At 48.3% G+C, this 19,722-nt stretch overlaps 1 protein-coding gene across 1 annotated transcript in view; it reads left to right on the top strand.

The window, feature by feature from the left end:
- Positions 1 to 19,722, top strand: part of mybpc2a (myosin binding protein Ca) — a 55,239-nt gene that overhangs the window by 27,809 nt on the left and 7,708 nt on the right. Inside the window, exons 20-27 of the mRNA XM_055663421.1 lie at positions 756 to 944; positions 3,457 to 3,591; positions 5,857 to 6,024; positions 7,542 to 7,630; positions 8,695 to 8,890; positions 15,389 to 15,528; positions 18,006 to 18,165; positions 19,202 to 19,338. Of these exons, the coding sequence (XP_055519396.1) occupies positions 756 to 944; positions 3,457 to 3,591; positions 5,857 to 6,024; positions 7,542 to 7,630; positions 8,695 to 8,890; positions 15,389 to 15,528; positions 18,006 to 18,165; positions 19,202 to 19,338 (1,214 nt within the window). The remainder of the gene's footprint in view (positions 1 to 755; positions 945 to 3,456; positions 3,592 to 5,856; positions 6,025 to 7,541; positions 7,631 to 8,694; positions 8,891 to 15,388; positions 15,529 to 18,005; positions 18,166 to 19,201; positions 19,339 to 19,722) is intronic.

The raw sequence follows: 19,722 nt of genomic DNA, 5'->3' as shown, positions 1-19,722 counted from the left end.
TACAGTACACCTGTGACAGGTACAGTACACCTGCGACAGGTACAGTACACCTGGGGCAGGTACAGCACACCTGCGACAGGTACAGCACACCTGCGACAGGTACAGCACACCTGCGACAGGTACAGCACACCTGCGACAGGTACAGCACACCTGCGACAGGTACAGCACACCTGTGACAGGTACAGCACACCTGTGACAGGTACAGCACACCTGTGACAGGTACAGCACACCTGTGACAGGTACAGCACACCTGTGACACAGTACACAGGTACCTGTACAGGTGTGGCACACCCCAAGAAGTGCTTGTTTGTAGGGTAGTTGCCCTCTGTAAATGATCCGTGTGTGTCGCGAGTAGATGAGAAAGTGGGATAACAGAACTAGCGTGAACGGGTGTTTAGTTTAGATTAGAGATGCAGCATGGAAAGAGGCCCTTCGGCCCAGCGAGTCTATGCCAACCATCGATCACCTGTTCACACTAGTCTGTGATATCCCACTTTGTGTGTGGGGGAAATGGATGACCAAGTAGGGAACCATAGAACTAGTGAGAATGGGTGACCGATGGACGGCACGGACTAAGTGGGCCGAAGGGCCTGTTTCCACACTGTATCTGCGCACTAGTCTAATGGGAGAGAGTGTCAGGTTTTGTAAAGAGGGGCGTGGCTGATGGAGAGTTGGGGAGGGTGGGGAGAGAACCGGCGACACGTCACGCTGCCCAGTCTGACGGGGACATCTATCTCCCTCCTCTCCTCCCGCAGGCTACCTGCTGGAACGTAAGAAGAAGACCAGCATGAGGTGGATGAAGCTGAACTTCGAGCCGTTGCAGGCCACGCAGTTCACGGCCACCAGGATGATCGAGGGCTGCCAGTACGAGATGCGTGTGTTTGCCCTGAATGGTATCGGGCTGAGCCCCCCCAGCATCTCCTCACGCACCTTCATGCCCATCGGTGAGTGGCCACTCTCGGCGGCGATGGCTGGCGGTGAGCCGGGATTTTCCCAACGAATCCAAGATTCAAGAGAGGTTATTGTCATGTGTTCCTGATGAAATGACAATGAAATTCCTGCACAAAAAAGCTGGAGAAACTCAGCGGGTGCAGCAGCATCTATGGAGCAAAGGAAATAGGCAACGTTTCGGGCCGAAACCCTTCTTCAGACATGAAATTCCTGCTTTGCTTCAGCACAACAGAACATAGTAGGCATTGACTACAGAACACATCAGTGTGTCCATACACCATTATATAAATATATACACTCACATGAATAAATAAAGCAATAATGGGCTATTAATGTTCAGAGTTTTGTCCGAGCCAAGTTTTATAGCCTGTGTCTCCTTTCTGGTGGGTTAGGGGTCATCGCTAGTAATGCCCCCACACCACCATACCCATTACAGAAGTTCATAGGTTATAGGAGCAGATTTAGGCCATTCGGCCCATCAAGTCACAAGGAATAGGAGTAGAATGAGGCCATTCAGTCTTCTCCGCCATTCAATCATGGCTAACCCCATTCTCCTGCCTTCTCCCTCAAACAGACACCCGTACTAATCAAGAATCTATCTATGGATTAAATATACCCACTGACTTGGCCTGTGGCAAATAATCCTGCAGATTCACCACCCTGTGACTAAAGAGAGTCTACTCTGCCATTTGTCCCATCATCTCACACTACCCCAGTCACCCTCATCCTCCTCCCCATGCTCATCTCCCCTCCCTGATTCCCTTTCACTCTTATCCCCCTCTCCCCCCCTTCCCCTGTCCCCCTGTCCCCTTCCACCCCGTCTCCCAGCCTCCGACTTTATATTCCACTCCTCCTCACCTCTCCGTATCTCACGCACGTTTGTCGCCCTTTCACCTCCAGCCTTTGTCACCTACTCCACCCATCTACACCTCACCCAACCTCTCGTGTATCCACCTATCGCTTGTGCAGGAAGGAACTGCAGATGCTGGTTTACACTGAAGACAGGTCACAACATGCTGGAGTAACTCAGTGGGTCAGGCAGCATCTGTGGAGAACATGGATAGGTGACGTTTCACAGAGTGCTGGAGTAATTCAGCGGGTCAGGCAGCATCTGTGGAGAACATTGATAGGTGACGTTTCAAAGAGTGCTGGAGTAACTCAGCGGGTCAGGCAGCATCTGTGGAGAACATGGATAGGTGACGTTTCACAGAGTGCTGGAGTAACTCAGTGGGTCAGGCAGCATCTGTGGAGAACATGGATAGGTGACGTTTCACAGAGTGCTGGAGTAACTCAGCGGGTCAGGCAGCATCTGTGGAGAGCATGGATAGGTGACGTTTCACAGAGTGCTGGAGTAACTCAGCGGGTCAGGCAGCATCTGTGGAGAAAAGGAAGAAAAGGAATAGGTGATCTTTCGGGTAGGAAGAAGGGATTCCACCCAAAACGTCACCCACTCATTGGCTGAGTTACTCCTGTATTTTGTATCCATCTATCACTTGCCAGACTTTGTCACCCCAACCCCACCCCCTCCTCCTCCCCACCTCCCTTTTCCAGCCTTGGTCCAGGTTTGAGGAAAGGTCCCAACCCAAAACGTTGTCCGTCCATCCCCTTCCACAGATGCTGCCCGACCCGCTGAGTTCCTCCAGCACTTTGCGTTTTGCTCAGGGTGTCTTTTAAAAAATATTTTTTTTTTAAATTTCAAAATATACTTTTTATCGATAAATAAATATTTGCAACACATGATCCTGACAAAAGTCTATCTGACATTCTAGGAGGCTATACATACATTCAATACAGTTTACACAAATGACACCAATTTTTTTGTTCCCCCCCAACCCTTGCCACTCATGTGCCCCCCGGCGTGGAATCCCTTCCTTTATTTTGGGGGGCGTCTCCACCACACCCTGACCCTCAAAGTCCAGCAGTGGATGGACCCTAGACTGTGGCCCTCCACACCCCACCGAGCCTTGGTGTTGGCTGCACCAAGCTTCAGTGAGTCCCTCAGCACGTACTCCTGCAGTCTGCAGCGGGCCAGTCGGCAACATTCCCCGACGGACATCTCGCTGTGCTGGGTGGTCAACAACGCTCAGGCAGACCAAAGAGCATCTTTCACCGAGTTGATGACCCTCCAGCAGCACTCGATGTTAGTCTCTGAACCTGTCCCCGGGAACAGTCCGTAAATCACGAGTCCTCTGTGACGGAGCTATTCGGAATAATCCGTGACTAGGACCCATGCATCTTTCTCCAGACTCTCTCCAAGATACAAGATACAAGAGATACAAGATAAATTTAATTGTCACGTGTGCCAGATGGCACAGTGAAATGAATTTCCATTCCAGACTCTCCAGGTCCCGACTACGGGTGGAAATTTTACTTTCACTTCATGTGCAAGCGACGAATAAAACTGACATTGATATTGATCTTTGCGTATCCACACTCTGCAAAGAGGTGGGCAACCGATGCCTGCAGCCACTGCACTGACACTGACCGTTGCTTTCACCTGTCCAGGTACCACCAGCGAGCCGACACACTTGATCGTTGACGATGTCACGGACACCACCACCACGCTGAAGTGGAGGATGCCGGAGAAAATCGGACCCGGGGGACTGGATGGTTACCTGATTGAATATGCAAAGGAAGGCTGTAAGTACCACACTGTTCAAAGTCAAAGATCCTATAGCGGAGCTAGATAGACCACTCCTGCTAAAGGCAATGAGCTGACGTGTAGTATGCAACGGAGCCGAACGTGGGCTAAAGTATAATGTTTGGCAGATGCAGTATAATGTGGATAAATGTGAGGTTATCCATTTTGGTGGCAAAAACAGGAAAGCAGACTATTATCTAAATGGTGGCCGACTAGGAAAAGGGGAGATGCAGCGAGACCTGGGTGGCGTTGATAAGGGAGAACCAGTGGATGTGGTGTATCTGGACTTCCAGAAGGCTTTCGACAAGGTCCCACATAAGAGATTAGTATACAAACTTAAAGCACAAGGCATTGGGGGTTCAGTATTGATGTGGATAGAGAACTGGCTGGCAAACAGGAAGCAAAGCTGTTGCTGCTGCTGCTGCTGCTGCTGCTGCTGGAGAGTCGGAGGCTCTCTACAGGTCTGTGGACGACGGCGCCGAGCCCACGGCTCCCTGGGGGGAGACCGCTTTTCGGGGCTTCTGCGGCGGCGACTTCTCCCGCCCGTGTTGCGGGGTTGAGGGGCTCCTGGAGCGGGGCCTGACACCGCTGCCCCGCGCGGCTGGAATGGCCGCGGACTCTGCGAGCGCACACCGGGGGCTCCAACACCAAGACCCGGTGTGCGACCTCGCATCACCCGGCGTGGCTTTAATGGCCGCGGGACAATCGCCATCGCCAGCCAGGGGCTATGACTTTGACTCTGACATCGGGGGGGGGGGGAGAGTGCAGTGGAGAGATAAGTTTATTTGGCCTTCCATCACAGCAATGTGATGGATGTTTATGTTAAATGTAATTATGTTGTGTCTGGGGTCTATTTGTGTGTAATGTATGGCTGCAGAAACGGCATTTCGTTTGGACCTCCAGGGGTCCAAATGACAAATAAATTGATTCTGATTCTGATTCTGATTCTGATTCAAAGAGTAGGAGTAAACGGGTCCTTTTCACAATGGCAGGCAGTGACTAGTGGGGTACCCCAAGGCTCAGTGCTGGGACCCCAGCTATTTACAATATATATTAATGATCTGGATGAGGGAATTGAAGGCAATATCTCCAAGTTTGCGGGGGGCAGTGTTAGCTGTGAGGAGGATGCTAGGAGACTGCAAGGTGACTTGGATAGGCTGGGTGAGTGGGCAAATGTTTGGCAGATGCAGTATAATGTGGATAAATGTGAGGTTATCCATTTTGGTGGCAAAAACGGGAAAGCAGACTATTATCTAAATGGTGGCCGGTTGGGAAAGGGGGAGATGCAGCGAGACCTGGGTGTCATGGTACACCAGTCATTGAAGGTAGGCATGCAGGTGCAGCAGGCAGTAAAGAAAGCGAATGGTATGTTAGCTTTCATAGCAAAAGGATTTGAGTATAGGAGCAGGGAGTTTCTACTGCAGTTGTACAGGGTCTTGGTGAGACCACACGTGGAGTATTGCATACAGTTTTGGTCTCCAAATCTGAGGAAGGACATTATTGCCATAGAGGGAGTGCAGAGAAGGTTCACCAGACTGATTCCTGGGATGTCAGAACTGTCTTATGAAGAAAGACTGGATAGACTTGGTTTATACTCTCTAGAATTTAGGAGATTGAGAGGGGATCTTATAGAAACTTACAAAATTCTTAAGGGGTTGGACAGGCTAGATGTAGGAAGATTGTTCCCGATGTTGGGGAAGTCCAGAACAAGGGGTCACAGTTTAAGGATAAGAGGGAAATCCTTTAGGACTGAGATGAGGAAAACATTTTTCACACACAGAGAGTGGCAAATCTGTGGAACTCTCTGCCACAGAGGGTAGTTGAGGCCACACAGTCCATTGGCTATATTTAAGAGGGCGTTAGATGTGGCCCTTGTGGCTAAAGGGATCAGGGGGTATGGAGAGAAGGCAGGGACGGGATACTGAGTTGGATGATCAGCCATGATCATATTGAATGGCGGTGGTGCAGGCACGATGGGCCGAATGGCCTCTACTCCTGCACCTATTTTCTATGTTTCTATGTTTAGGACTGCTCTCTACTTGTGGTAGGATGGTTCAGTTGCCTGATAACAGTGTGGAAGAAACTGACTCTGATCAGGTGTGATCAGTTTGCAGTGGACTGGTTGGGCTGAAGGGCCTGTTTCCATGCTGTATCTTTCAGTCCGCCAGTCTAGCCCCTTCCATTATTTATCCCATTGAAGCAAATGTCGACCAGCTTCAAGTGTCAACTCTTGTGTTCAACTTCCACCCTCTGCTTCCTTGCAGCGGACGAGTGGACTGTAGCCAACAGTAAACTAGTGGAGCGTCTGGGATACACGGTCAAGGACCTCCCCACCGGAGAGAAGATTAACTTCCGTGTGCGGGCTGTGAACATCGCTGGGAAGAGTCCGCCTGCCATTCTGGGCCAGTCCGTCACTATCCGTGAGATCGTCCGTAAGTGGAGTCAACGGCCGTGCAACTGGACGGGTGGGGGAGGCCAAAGATCGCGTGGTCATCTCGCTCTTCTCAAGCCAAGATGGTGTAACAGCAAGGGATGAGCTTGCACTGAGATGCTCCCTTGTGTTCAATGCCATCAACCTTCTGAATGAATGAATAATGAAGGATAAATGAATGAATACCCATTGTATGGTCAGTATTGTCCATGGCCAGAATGGTCAGTATGGTCCATGGTCAGTATGGTCCATGGTCAGTATGGTCCATGGTCAGTATGGTCCATGGCCAGAATGGTCAGTATGGTCCATGGTCAGTATGGTCCATGGTCAGAATAGTCAGTATTGTCCATGCCCAGTATTGTCCATGGTCAGTATGGTCCTTGGTCAGTATGGTCCATGGTCAGTATGGTCCTTGGGTCAGTATGGTCCATGGGTCAGTATGGTCCTTGGTCAGTATTGTCCATGGGTCAGTATGGTCCATGGTCAGTATGGTCCATGGTCAGTATGGTCCATGGGTCAGTATGGTCCTTGGTCAGTATGGTCCATGGTCAGTATGGTCCATGGTCAGTATGGTCCATGGTCAGTATTGTCCATGGGCAGAATGGTCCATGGTCAGTGTCCATGGTCAGTATGGTCCATGGTCAGTATGGTCCTTGGGTCAGTATGTCCATGGTCAGTATGGTCCATGGTCAGTATGGTCCATGGTCAGTATGGTCCATGGGTCAGTATGGTCCATGGGTCAGTATGGTCCTTGGGTCAGTATGGTCCTTGGTCAGTATGGTCCTTGGGTCAGTATGGTCCTTGGTCAGTATGGTCCTTGGTCAGTATGGTCCTTGGATCAGTATGGTCCATGGTCAGTATGATCCTTGGGTCAGTATGGTCCTTGGGTCAGTATGGTCCATGGTCAGTATGGTCCTTGGTCAGTGTGGTCCTTGGTCAGTATGGTCCTTGGTCGTATCAGTATGGTCCATGGTCAGTATGGTCCTTGGTCAGTATGGTCCTTGGTCAGTATGGTCCATGGTCAGTGTGGTCCTTGGGTCAGTATGGTCCATGGTCAGTGTGGTCCATGGGTCAGTATGGTCCTTGGGTCAGTATGGTCATGGTCAGTGGTCCTTGGGTCAGTATTGTCCATGGTCAGAATGGTCCATGGGTCAGTATGGTCCTTGGGTCAGTATGGTCAGTATGGTCCTTGGGTCAGTATGGTCCTTGGGTCAGTATGGTCCTTGGGTCCTTGGGTCAGTGTGGTCCTTGGGTCAGTATTGTCCATGGTCAGAATGGTCCTTGGGTCAGTACGGTCCTTGGGTCAGTATGGTCCATGGTCAGAATAAGCGCAGGCGACCAAACCAAGGGCAAGTAAAGAACAGCAAACTGTGTCAGAGAGACCTGATGGTGCAGTGTAGAGTCGTGGCTGGGCTCGAGTCCCGAGAGTTATGTACAGCCACCATCAGTGTGACCATCGGGACGAGCTGCTGCTGACCTGTCAGCGTCTAATCTGCCCATTTTCTTTTTGCCGTGTAGAACACCCAAAAATCTGGCTGCCACGGAAACTGAGGCAAACATACATCAAGAGAGTTGGTCAGCAAATAAATATCATGATCCCGTTCCAGGTGAATAATTGTTCTGTGTGTGTGCGTGTGCGGTCATGTGTGTGTGTGTGTGTATGTATGTATGTGTGTCATTGTGTGTGTGTGTATGTATGTGTGTCATTGTGTGTGTGTGTGTGTATGTGTGTGTCATTGTGTGTGTATGTGTGTGTGTGTCATTGTGTGTGTGTGTGTGTGTGTGTGTGTCATTGTGTGTGTGTGTGTGTGTGTGTATGTGTGGAGATTCAGTGTGTGTGTGTGTGTGGGATGGTTTGGAAGGTGTGTCATTGTGTGTGTGTGTGTGTGTGTGTGTGTGTGTGTGTGTGTGTGTGTGTGTGTATGTGTGTGTGTGTATGTATGTGTGTGTGTGTGTGTGTGTGTGTATGTGTGTCATTGTGTGTGTGTGTATGTATGTGTGTCATTGTGTTTGTGTGTGTGTATGTGTGTCATTGTGTGTGTGTGTGTGTGTGTGTCATTGTGTGTGTGTGTGTGTATGTATGTGTGTCATTGTGTGTGTGTGTGTGTGTGTGTATGTGTGTGTGTCATTGTGTGTATGTGTATGTGTGTCATTGTGTGTGTGTCTTTGTGCAAAAAAGTTATCCTTCAGGTCGCCATTAAATCTTTCCCCCCTTCACCTTAAACCCGTGTCCTCTGATCCTCGATTCCCCTACTCTGGGCAAGAGACTCTGTGCATTTACCCGATCTATTCCTCTCATGATTTTGTACACCTCTATAAGATCACCCCTCATCCTCCTGCGCTCCATGGAATAGAGACCCAGCCTACTCAACATCTCCCTATAACTCAGTCCCTTGAATCCTGGTAACATCAACGTAAATCCAATCTGCACACTTTCCTATAATGTGGTGACCAAAACTGACCATAACACTGTAAATGTGGCCTCACTAATGTCTTGTGAAGCAGCAACATGGCCTCCCAACTTCTCCACTCAATATTCGGACTGACGAGGGCCAATGTGTTGACCTTCTTGACCGCCCCGCCCTGTCAAGTCTTCTTGTCCATCCTGTCCACTTGTGAGGTCATTCATGATCACACTTCACTGACCTGCCCGAACTTTGAACCCTGTCAGGGTAAGCCGCGACCTCAGGTCATTTGGAAGAAGGAAGGACAACCGCTGGACACCAGCCAGGCCAGTGTCCGCAACAGCGATGTGGACACCATCTTCTTTGTGCGCCGCGCTGAGCGTAGCCACTCTGGGACGTACGAGCTCAGCGTCCAGATTGAAAACCTGATTGACACGGTCTCGGTCAAAATCCGGGTTGTTGGTGAGTAGCATTAACGGGGCAAGGCCCTTCCTATTGCGTACAGTTTTGGTCTCCAAATCTGAGGAAGGACATTATTGCTATAGAGGGAGTGCAGAGACGGTTCACCAGACTGATTCCTGGGATGTCAGGACTGTCTTATGAAGAAAGACTGGATAGACTTGGTTTATACTCTCTAGAATTTAGAAAATTGAGAGGGAATCTTATAGAAACTTACAAAATTCTTAAGGGGTTGGACAGGCTAGATGCAGGAAGATTGTTCCCGATGTTAGGGAAGTCCAGGACAAGGGGTCACAGCTTAAGGATAAGGGGGAAATCCTTTAAAACCGAGATGAGAAGAACTTTTTTCACACAGAGAGTGGTGAATCTCTGGAACTCTCTGCCACAGAGGGTAGTTGAGGCCAGTTCATTGGCTATATTTAAGAGGGAGTTAGATGTGGCCCTTGTGGCTAAGGGGATCAGGGGGTATGGAGAGAAGGCAGGTACGGGATACTGAGTTGGATGATCAGCCATGATCATATTGAATGGCGGTGCAGGCTCGAAGGGCCGAATGGCCTCTACTCCTGCACCTAATTTCTATGTTTCTATGTTTCTATCATAACTTAAATAACTACTCAAATTTAGGTTTCGATACCTCAAGAACATGGTTTGTACAAAGAACATCACAACAGTAAAACAGACTAGAGTGCAGATGTGTCTTTGGAGGTGAAAGTAGTGGCTTTGAAAGACACTTTGCCAAACGGCTGGTGCATGTGGTTGAGTGGTAGAGTTGCTGCCTCACAGCGCCAGAGATCCCGGCCTCAAAGACGTGCTGGTTTGTAGGTTAATTGGCCCTCTATATCGCCCCACGTGTGTGTGGGGATTGGATGTGAAAGAGGCAAAACATAGAACTAGTGTGAACAGGTGATCGATCTATGGAGCGAAGGAAATAGGCAACGTTTCTAATCAATCAAATTTTATGTGGTTTATCAGTGGCCTGCTACGACTATGACAGTCGCCTAAAAAACAGCCTGTGGGACAGGCCCTTATGAACCGTTTGGAAGTGTTCTAGAATGATCCACGCTCATTTGAGAGTTCATTGTTAGTCCTCACCCATCATCATTCATCGTGGCTGAGATGGGAGCTGGGAGCATGAGATTAGTTTGTTGTGGAAATGGTCCCAAAACCATGACGTGCAATGGTGGTTCTCATTACATTATAGGGACATTCCCGGGATGGCGGGACTGTCATACGCTGAGGGAATGGAGCGGCTGGGCTTGTACACTCTGGAGTTTAGAAGGATGAGAGGGAATCTCATTGAAACATATAAAATTGTTACGGGTTTGGACACGCTAGAGGCAGGAAACATGTTCCCGATGTTGGGGGAGTCCAGAACCAGGGGCCACACACACAGTTTAAGAATAAGGGGTAAGCCATTTAGAACGGAGACGAGGAAACACTTTTTTTCACAGAGAGTTGTGAGTCTGGAATTCTCCTCCTCAGAGGGCGGTGGAGGCAGGTTCTCTAGATGCTATCAAGAGAGAGCTAGATAGGGCTCTTAAAGATAGCGGAGTCAGGGGATATGGGGAGAAGGCAGGAACGGGGTACTGATTGGGGATGATCACATTGAATGGCGGTGCTGGCTCGAACGGCCGAATGGCCTACTCCTGTACCTATTGTCTATTGTCTATTGACATGCGTGGTTCTGAGCCCATGCAAACTCCACATAGACAGCACCCGAGGTCAGGATTGAATTAAGATGAGCTGGAGGAGCTAACCGGGATCATTTGTGAGCTGCTTTTAAAAAAGGGACGGTGTGAGTCTGAGCTGTCCCAATGAAGGTGGAATGTTGTGGAACTCAGTCAAACCTGCTGTAAGTGGCCGTGGAAACTTGGCTTCATGTGAAGGACAGAGAGGTTCCTTCATTGAAAGGGCAAAGACAGAGAGCTGGAGCCAGAAAGGATTTGTTTACATGGAGTAATTGAATGTAGATCTCGGATGGAGCCAGCACAGGACATGGGAGGAGAGGTCAGACTTGGGGAGCCATGATTAAATCAAGTTGGAGCTATTTCAGTGTCTGGCCACATGCTTGCCTCTGCAGGCCACGTCACCCACAGCTCACATCAACCAAAGATAGACACTAAATGCTGGCGTAACTCAGCGAGTAACACGGCAGCATCTCTGGAGAGAAGGAACGGGTGATATTTCAGATCGAAACCCTTCCTTAGACTGGTGGTTGATGTGGATAAGCTTTTCCCACTGAGAATAGGGAAGATTCAAACAAGAGGACATGATTTGAGAATTAAGGGACAGAAGTTTAGGGGCAACATGAGGGGGAACTTCTTTACTAAGAGAGTGGTAGCCGTGTGGAATGAGCTTCCAGTGGAAGTGGTGGAGGCAGGTTCGTTTTTATCATTTAAAAATAAATTGGATAGTTATATGGACGGGAAAGGAATGGAGGGTACACAAAAAAGCTGGAGAAACTCAGCGGGTGCAGCAGCATCTATGGAGCGAAGGAAATAGGCGACGTTTCGGGCCGAAACCCTTCTTCAGACAAGGAATGGAGGGTTATGGTCTGAGTGCAGGTAGATGGGACTAGGTGAGAGTAAGTGTTCGGCACGGACTAGAAGGGCCGAGTGGCCTGTTTCCGTGCTGTAATTGTTATATGGTTATATTGTTTACATCTCTCAACGCTACACGTCCTGATGCTTATCTTGGTTAAACTCACTCTATTCAACACTTAGATACAAGGAACTGCAAATACTGGTTTACAAAAAAAGACGCCGAGTGCTGGAGTAATTCAGCGGGTCAGGCAGCACCTCTGGAGAACATGGGGTCCCGACCCGAAACAACATCTGTCCTCCGTTCTCCGGAGATGCTGCCTGACCCGCTGAGTTACTGCACTGTGAAACGTCACCTATCCATGTTCCCCACAGATGCTGCCTGACCCGCTGAGTTACTCCAGCACTCTGTGAAACGTCACCTATCCATGTTCCCCACAGATGCTGCCTGACCCGCTGAGTTACTCCAGCACTCTGTGAAACGTCACCTATCTATGTTCTCCACAGATGCTGCCTGACCCGCTGAGTTACTCCAGCACTCTGTGTCATACTCAACACTAGTTTAGTTTCGAGGTGCAGCATGGAAACAGGCCCTTCGGCCCACCGAGTCCATGCCAGCCCTCAATCACCCATTCACACTAGTTCTATGCTATCCCACTTTCTCACCCACTCCCCACAGAGCAGAGGGAAATTACACTGCAAATCCTTTGGGATGTGGGGGGGAATCAGAGCACCTGGAGGACACCCTTGCAGACACAGGGAGAACGTGCAAACTCTACGTAGACAGACAGCTGCCGAGATCAGGGTTGGATTGAGCCCGTGTCTCTGGCACTGTCAGGCAGCAGCTCTACCCGCTGCACCCCATGCCGCCAAGCTTGTCTAAGGCACATCAGGTCCGCCACTGATTAGCAAAACAACTTCCAGAACAAGGGGCCACACAGTTTAAGGATAAGGGGGAAATCTTTTAGGACCGAGATGAGAAAAACTTTTTTCACACAGAGAGTGGTGAATCTGTGGAATTCTCTGCCACAGAGGGTAGTTGAGCCCAGTTCATTGGCTATATTTAAGAGGGAGTTAGATGTAGTCCTTGTGGCTAAAGGGATCAGGGGGTATGGAGAGAAGGCAGGTACGGGATACTGAGTTGGATGATCAGCCATGATCATATTGAATGGCGGTGCAGGCTCGAAGGGCCGAATGGCCTCTACTCCTGCACCTAATTTCTATGTTTCTATGTTTCTAAGTGATACTGAGATGAGGAAAACCTTTTTCACCCAGAGAGTTGAGAATCTGTGGAATTCTCTGCCACTGAGGGCAGTGGAGGCCAATTCACTGGATGTTTTCAAGAGAGATTTAGATAGAGCTACTCCTGCACCTAATTTCTATGTTTCTATGTTTCTAACAACTTGCGTTCGTAAGGGACCTCAAGTTCAAGTTCAAGTGAGTTTATTGTCATGTGTCCCTGTATAGGGCAATGAAATTCTTGCTTTGCTTCAGCACACAGAACATAGTAGGCATTGACTACAGAACAGATCAGCGTGTCCATATACCTTCGCACCAAGGTAATAGAGAGGCACTGCATCAGGTTAAAAAGAGTCAAAGATGGGAATAGTCAGACAGAAGGTGGATTTTGAGGCGAGACTCGGAAGAGGTGGCGAAAAGCTGGAGGTTTAGAGAAGAATTTCCAGGGCTCAGGAAAGCTAATACTGGGATAAACATTTGGAAGCACAAAATCACGGGGATCAGAAGGTTCCTTTGATTTAATGATTGGTTATTTAAAATCTCTGATAAGATGCAGTCTCTGGGGAGATGTTTTGATCGACACATCTGCTAGAGCAATACTGTGGCGTGTGTACAGAGCGTGCTGGCTCCCGAGAGACTGCAGCAGGTTGCCAGGTCTCATCATGTTCTGCCAAGATCACGTTACAGATATCTGTCAGTAATTCCAACTCCTCTCCGCACACCCAGCCCAAAGTACCACTCCAGGCAAGGAAGCCGTCCCCTCTCCCCGTACAAGGAGATTTTGCAGCAAGTCGAGAGCTTAGAAGGTCTTGTAAGGGCAGGTTTCAACTCCCAATGGCCCCGGCACAACGTGACCTACAGGATATCGGAACGCAATAGGTCAAGTCCGTAAAATGCCAGCGAGTGATTTATTGGTGAAGCAAGTGGGGTGGGGGGGGATCTGATTACTGCTTGGGTTACACTGCCTTGCTATTGCAAAGATGCTTTCTCATCACTGACAGAGGGTGGTGAATCTGTGGAATTCATTGCCAATGAAGGCTGTGGAGGCCAAGTCAATGTATATTTTTAAGGCAGAGATGTATTAGTGTGGGTGTCAGGGGTTATGGGGAGAATTCGGAAGATTGGGGGGAGACTCAGGACAAAAGGAATAACGTTTAGTGCAAGCTGAAGTATAGTGAAGTCTGACTGAAGATCTCAATAGACAATAAGTGCAGGAGTAGGCCATTCGGCCCTTCGAGCCAGCACCGCCATTCAATGTGATCAAAGGATGACATTAGGGTTAGGGTTAGGGTTAGGGTTAGGGTTAGGGTTAGGGGCCATTCAGCCCCTCGAGCCAGCACTGCCATTCAATGTGATCATGGCTGATCATTCACAATCAGCACCCCGTTCCTGCCTTCTCTCCATATCCCTGACTCCGCTATTTTTAAGAGCCCTATCTAGCTCTCTTTGGAAAGCATCCAGAGAACCGGCCTCCACCGCCCTCCTGAGGCCTCATCTCCAAAGAGGTAGATGGGAGGACAGGATCGTTCGCTGTTTGGTGACGGGATGGTTCACCTGCCTGATAACAAACTGTCCCTGACTCTGGAGGTGTGCGGTTTCACACTTCTGTACCTCTTGTCACGATGGGAGAGGGGAGGGAGTGACTGGGGTGAGACTGGGCCTTGATTATGTTGGTGGACTTGCCGAGGCAGCGTGAAGTGAAGTGGAGTCGGTGGAAGGGAGATAGATACAAAACGCTGGAGGCAGCACCTCTGGAGAGGAGGAATTGGTAACAATACAGGTAGAGACCCTTCTTCAAACTAGGCGTCGGGGAGAAGAGAAATGAGAGATAGAGACAGTGATATGGAGAGATCGAGAACAAATTAATGAAAGATGTGCAAAAGATTAATGGTTGCAAGGAAACATAGAAAATAGGTGCAGGAGGAGGCCATTCAGCCCTTCGAGCCTGCACTGCCCATTGTTGGGTGTGGGGTCGGTGATAACGAGTTGTACAGACAATGAAACTCACCAAGACAACAGTGAAACTAGTACAATGACTAGGGTGGGAGAGCAAAACAGAGAGAGACAGAGAGGATGCAAGGGTTACTTAGAGAAATCAAATTCATACCACTGGGGTGTAAACTGCCCAAGCGACATATGAGGTGCGTTTGGCCTCACTCTGACAGTGGAGGAGGCCCAGGACAGAATGGTCAGTGTGGGAATGGGAGGGGGAGTTGGCTTGTGTGACAGTCTGGGCTACGTCCACAACTCTGTGCAATTTCTTGCTAGGCAGATCGGGGACAGGTGACCCACCCTGACCACACCTGGATTCTTCCAGGTGGTGAAATCTCTGACAGCCTTGGACAGCTCAGTCGTACCATCACCTCTGGGTGAATCTGTGGAATTCTTTGTCACAGACGGCTGTGGAGGCCAAGTCAGTGGATATTTTTAAGACAGAGATTGACAGATTCGTAGGTAGACAAACCTGCTGGAGAAACTCAGCGGGTGCGGCAGCATCTATGGAGCGAAGGAAATAGGCAACGTTTCGGGCCAAAACCCTTCTTCAGATAGATTCTTGATTAGTGCGGGTGTCAGGGGTTATGGGGAGAAGGCAGGAGAATGGGGTTAGGAGGGAAAGATAGATCAGCCGTGATTGAATGGCGGAGTGGATTTGATGGGCCGAATGGCCTAATTGTACTCCTATCCATTACGACCTTGTAACCTTTATCTAAAATGTTTTCAGAGAAGCCTCAACCCCCTGAGACCCTGAAGATCACAGACGTGTGGGGATTCAACGCCGGGATTGAGTGGACTCCACCGAAAGATGACGGCAACTCTGAAATCATTGGCTACACCATTCAGAAAGCCGACAAGAAAACTATGGTGAGTGGCTGGTTACACAAAAAAAGCTGGAGAAACTCAGCGGGTGCAGCAGCATCTATGGAGCGAAGGAAATAGGCAACGTTTCGGGCCAAAAATGGTGAGTGGCTGGCCTTGGCTGGGTGCGAGATGCCTCGAAACATATAAGATTATTAACGGTTTGGACACGCTAGAGGCAGGAAACATGTTCCCGATGTTGGGGGAGTCCAGAACCAGGGGCCACACACACACACACAGTTTAAGAATAAGGGGTAAGCCATTTAGAACGGAGACGAGGAAACACTTTTTCTCACAGACAGAGAGTGGTGAGTCTGTGGAATTCTCTGCCTCAGAGGGCGGTGGAGGCCGGTTCTCTGGATGCTTTCAAGAGAGAGCTAGATAGGGCTCTTAAAGATAGCGGAGTCAGGGGATATGGGGAGAAGGCAGGAACGGGGTACTGATTGGGGATGATCAGCCATGATCACATTGAATGGCGGTGCTGGCTCGAGGGGCTGAATGGCCTCTACTCCTGCACCTATTGACTATTGTCTATTTGATGCTGCACTCCCCACTGAAGCTGCGATAAAACACCCTGGGGGGAACTGCAGCTGAGGAAATGAAGCGGGGCTTATTGCCATATTTACAAGCACAGTGAACAAGGTACAAGGAATATCTTGCTCGCAGGCACAGAGACCAACACAAAAAAACATTAATTATACATAACGTTCTGCAAGGCAGTAAAAAGAAAAACAACCATGCAAGGAAATGCAAGACATTAATGCAGGCTGGGATTTTATTCCTTAGAGCACAGGAGGCTGTAAGGGATGATCTTACAGAGGTGTGGTACATCATTAGGAGAATAGATTGAGTGAATGCACAGTCTTTTGCCCAGGGTGGAGGAATCAAGAACTCGAGGGCATACAGTAGGTTTAAGAAGAGGGTGGAAAGATTTAATAGGAACATGAGGGGAAACTTTATCATGCATATGGTGGTGGGAATAACAACTGCTACATCAAATAGTTGCGTCAGATGCAATAACAACATTTAAACAACATGTGCACACGCACATGATTAGGAAATGTTCATCGGGTTTATGGGCCCAATGCAGCCAGATGGGACTAGCTTAGATGGGGCAGCATTTGGTCAGTATGGACATGTTGGGCCCAATGGCCTGTTTCCGTGCTGTAGAAGGCTATTTTTTCTTTTTTCTTTTTTTCACTCTTTTTTTGTATGGCTTTGTAAATATTTGATTAGTGTATAAATGTAAATAATTTGGTGTACATATAGCTGTTGGTGTACATATGGTGTACATATGGCGTACATTACATATATCTGCTGATGTACATATGGTGTACATATGTCTGCTGATGTACATATGGTGTACATATGGTGGACATATACCTGCTGATGTACATATGGTGTACATATGGTGTACATATAGCTGCTGGTGTACATATGGTGTACATATGTCTGCTGATGTACATATGGTGTACATATGGTGTACATATGTCTGCTGATGTACATATGGTGTACATATGGTGTACATATATCTGCTGATGTACATATGGTGTACATATGGTGTACATATATCTGCTGATGTACATATGGTGTACATATGGTGTACATATAGCTGTTGGTGTACATATGGTGTACATATAGCTGTTGGTGTACATATGGTGTACATATGGTGTACATATATCTGCTGGTGTACATATGGTGTACATATAGCTGCTGGAGTACATATGGTGTACATATAGCTGCTAGATTTGTATAAGATAATTACAAGCAGTTGAATAAGGGGTGGGAATTAATAAGCTTTGGCTTCTTCCTGCTCCTTTTCGGACACTTACGATTTCATTTATTTATAGATATTGTTTATGACACTTTATAAATATTCTTGTTTTGTATTTTGTATTTTGCATGCTGTTTCACACTTGCTTTTTATTCTTTTATTCTGTTCGAAATAAAGAATTAAATAAAAATTAATAATAAATAAATAAAATATATATATTTGGTCATGGGTTTGTGGATCTAAGGTCCAGCACAACTTCACAAGCAGGGGAAGGAGAATAGTCTTGTGTAGATGTGTCTGGTCCAGGGTTTGATCGAACTATAAAGACAGCTCCCATCCTGCGTTTGGACTGTTCGACCTGCTGCCCTCTGGAAGGCGCTATAGGTGCATCAAATCCAGGACAAACAGACTCAGGAATAGTTGCTTTCCGAGAATTATATCTACTATTAATTCTAATTCACACATGCACTGACTACACCGCCCAACACGGACTTCCATCTGTATATATGTATGTAGCGCCGCAGAATTTGTGCACCTATTCCCCCCCCCCCCCATCTCCCTTCTGTTTTTTGTTTTTTCTGTTTCTTGTTTTATGTGCTAAATTGTATGTATACACTGAGTACGAGCAGCTTTCAGTTTCACTGTACATGTATAGTGACAATAAATGGCATATCTATATCTATAAAGATATTTCCACCTTTGCCCGCAGGAATGGTTCACAGTTTACGAGCACAACCGTAAGCCCAGTTGCACCATCTCTGACCTCATCATGGGCAATGAGTACTACTTCCGTGTCTTCAGTGAGAACATATGTGGCCTCAGCGACAATTCAAAGGTGTCCAAGAACACAGCCTTCATCCAGAAAGAAAGTAAGTGTCATAAGATCATAAGTGATAGGAGCAGAATTAGGCCATTCGGCCCATCAAGTCTACCCGCCATGCAATCATGGCTGATCTATCTCTCCCTCCCAACCCCATTCTCCTGCCTTCTCTCCCATAGCCCCTGACGCCCGTACTGATCAAGAATCTATCTATCTCTGCCTTAAATATATCCACTGACTTGGCCTCCACCGCTGTCTGTGGCAAAGAATTCCACAGAAAGGGTCAGAACAAGGCTCCTGACTACAAACACCTGACCCACCTATCCACGTTCTCCACAGATGCTGCCTGACCCGCTGAGTTACTCCAGCACTCTGTGAAACGTCACCTATCCACGTTCTCCACAGATGCTGCCTGACCCGCTGAGTTACTCCAGCACTCTGTGAAACGTCACCTATCCATGTTCTCCACAGATGCTGCCTGACCCGCTGAGTTACTCCAGCATTTTGTGTCCATCATCATAATGAACCAGCATCGTATCGGGCCGAAACTCTTCTGGAAATAGGCAACGTTTCGGGCCGAAACCCGGAAGGGTTTCGGCCCGAAACGTTACCTATTTCCTTCACTCCATAGATGCTGCTGCACCTGCTGAGTTACTCCAGCACTCTGTGAAACGTCACCTATCCATGTTCTCCACAGATGCTGCCTGACCCGCTGAGTTACTCCAGCACTCTGTGAAACGTCACCTATCCATGTTCTCCACAGATGCTGCCTGACCCGCTGAGTTACTCCAGCACTCTGTGTCTATCTTTGGTATAACCCAGCATCTGCAGTTCCTCATGCACACTAAGTGTCAGGATTGGCTGTCTTGTGTCATTGTCCATTTGCCACCAGGGTTGAGGGCACTGTGGCTTGGAACTTTGCCTAGCGATACTTTGCCTCCCCCTCCATGGACCAGTCCAACACCAGCCACCTCTGGATGGAATGATACACCAGCTTCTTAGTTTATAGATACAGTGTGGAAACAGGCCCTTTGGCCCTGCATAATGTGACTGGTTGGATGCTAACTCTTCCCTTGTTTCATCAGGCAAGGACTATGTTAGGCCACCGTACAAAGAGCATGACTTTAGCCATGCGCCCAAATTTACCCAGCCGCTGTTAAATCGTTCTGTGGTCGCTGGATACTCGACAAAGCTGAGTTGTTCTGTTCGAGGCTACCCTAAGGTGAGTGTCTGGTTTCAGAAGGTTGTTTTTAACTATACCACCTTTGCAATGTTGAACAGACGTTGTATTCTGCAATTTTTGTTAACGACATAACCCTCTCCCTTCTTCGCCCCTAACCCCACCCCCCCCCCCATTTTATACCCCCCCCCATCTATTCCCCTTTGTTCTCTCCACCTCCCCCCCCTCCCCCATCTCCTCTGTGTCCCACTCTGTGTCTCTGTTTCCACACTATATCTCCAAGTCAAGTCAAGTGCAGTGAAATGAAAGTGGCAATGCTCGTGGACTTTTGTGCAAAAGACAAACAACAAAACAACCAAACAAATTATAAACACAATCATAACACACATATTCTTATTCATAATAAATAAAGGAAGGAAAAACGTT

This window comes from Leucoraja erinacea, chromosome 37 (assembly GCF_028641065.1).
Source record: "Leucoraja erinacea ecotype New England chromosome 37, Leri_hhj_1, whole genome shotgun sequence".
Classification (NCBI taxonomy): Eukaryota; Metazoa; Chordata; class Chondrichthyes; order Rajiformes; family Rajidae; genus Leucoraja; species Leucoraja erinaceus.
The sequence above is the reverse complement of the archived record's forward strand: the minus strand, read 5'-3'. Positions and strand labels throughout refer to the sequence as shown.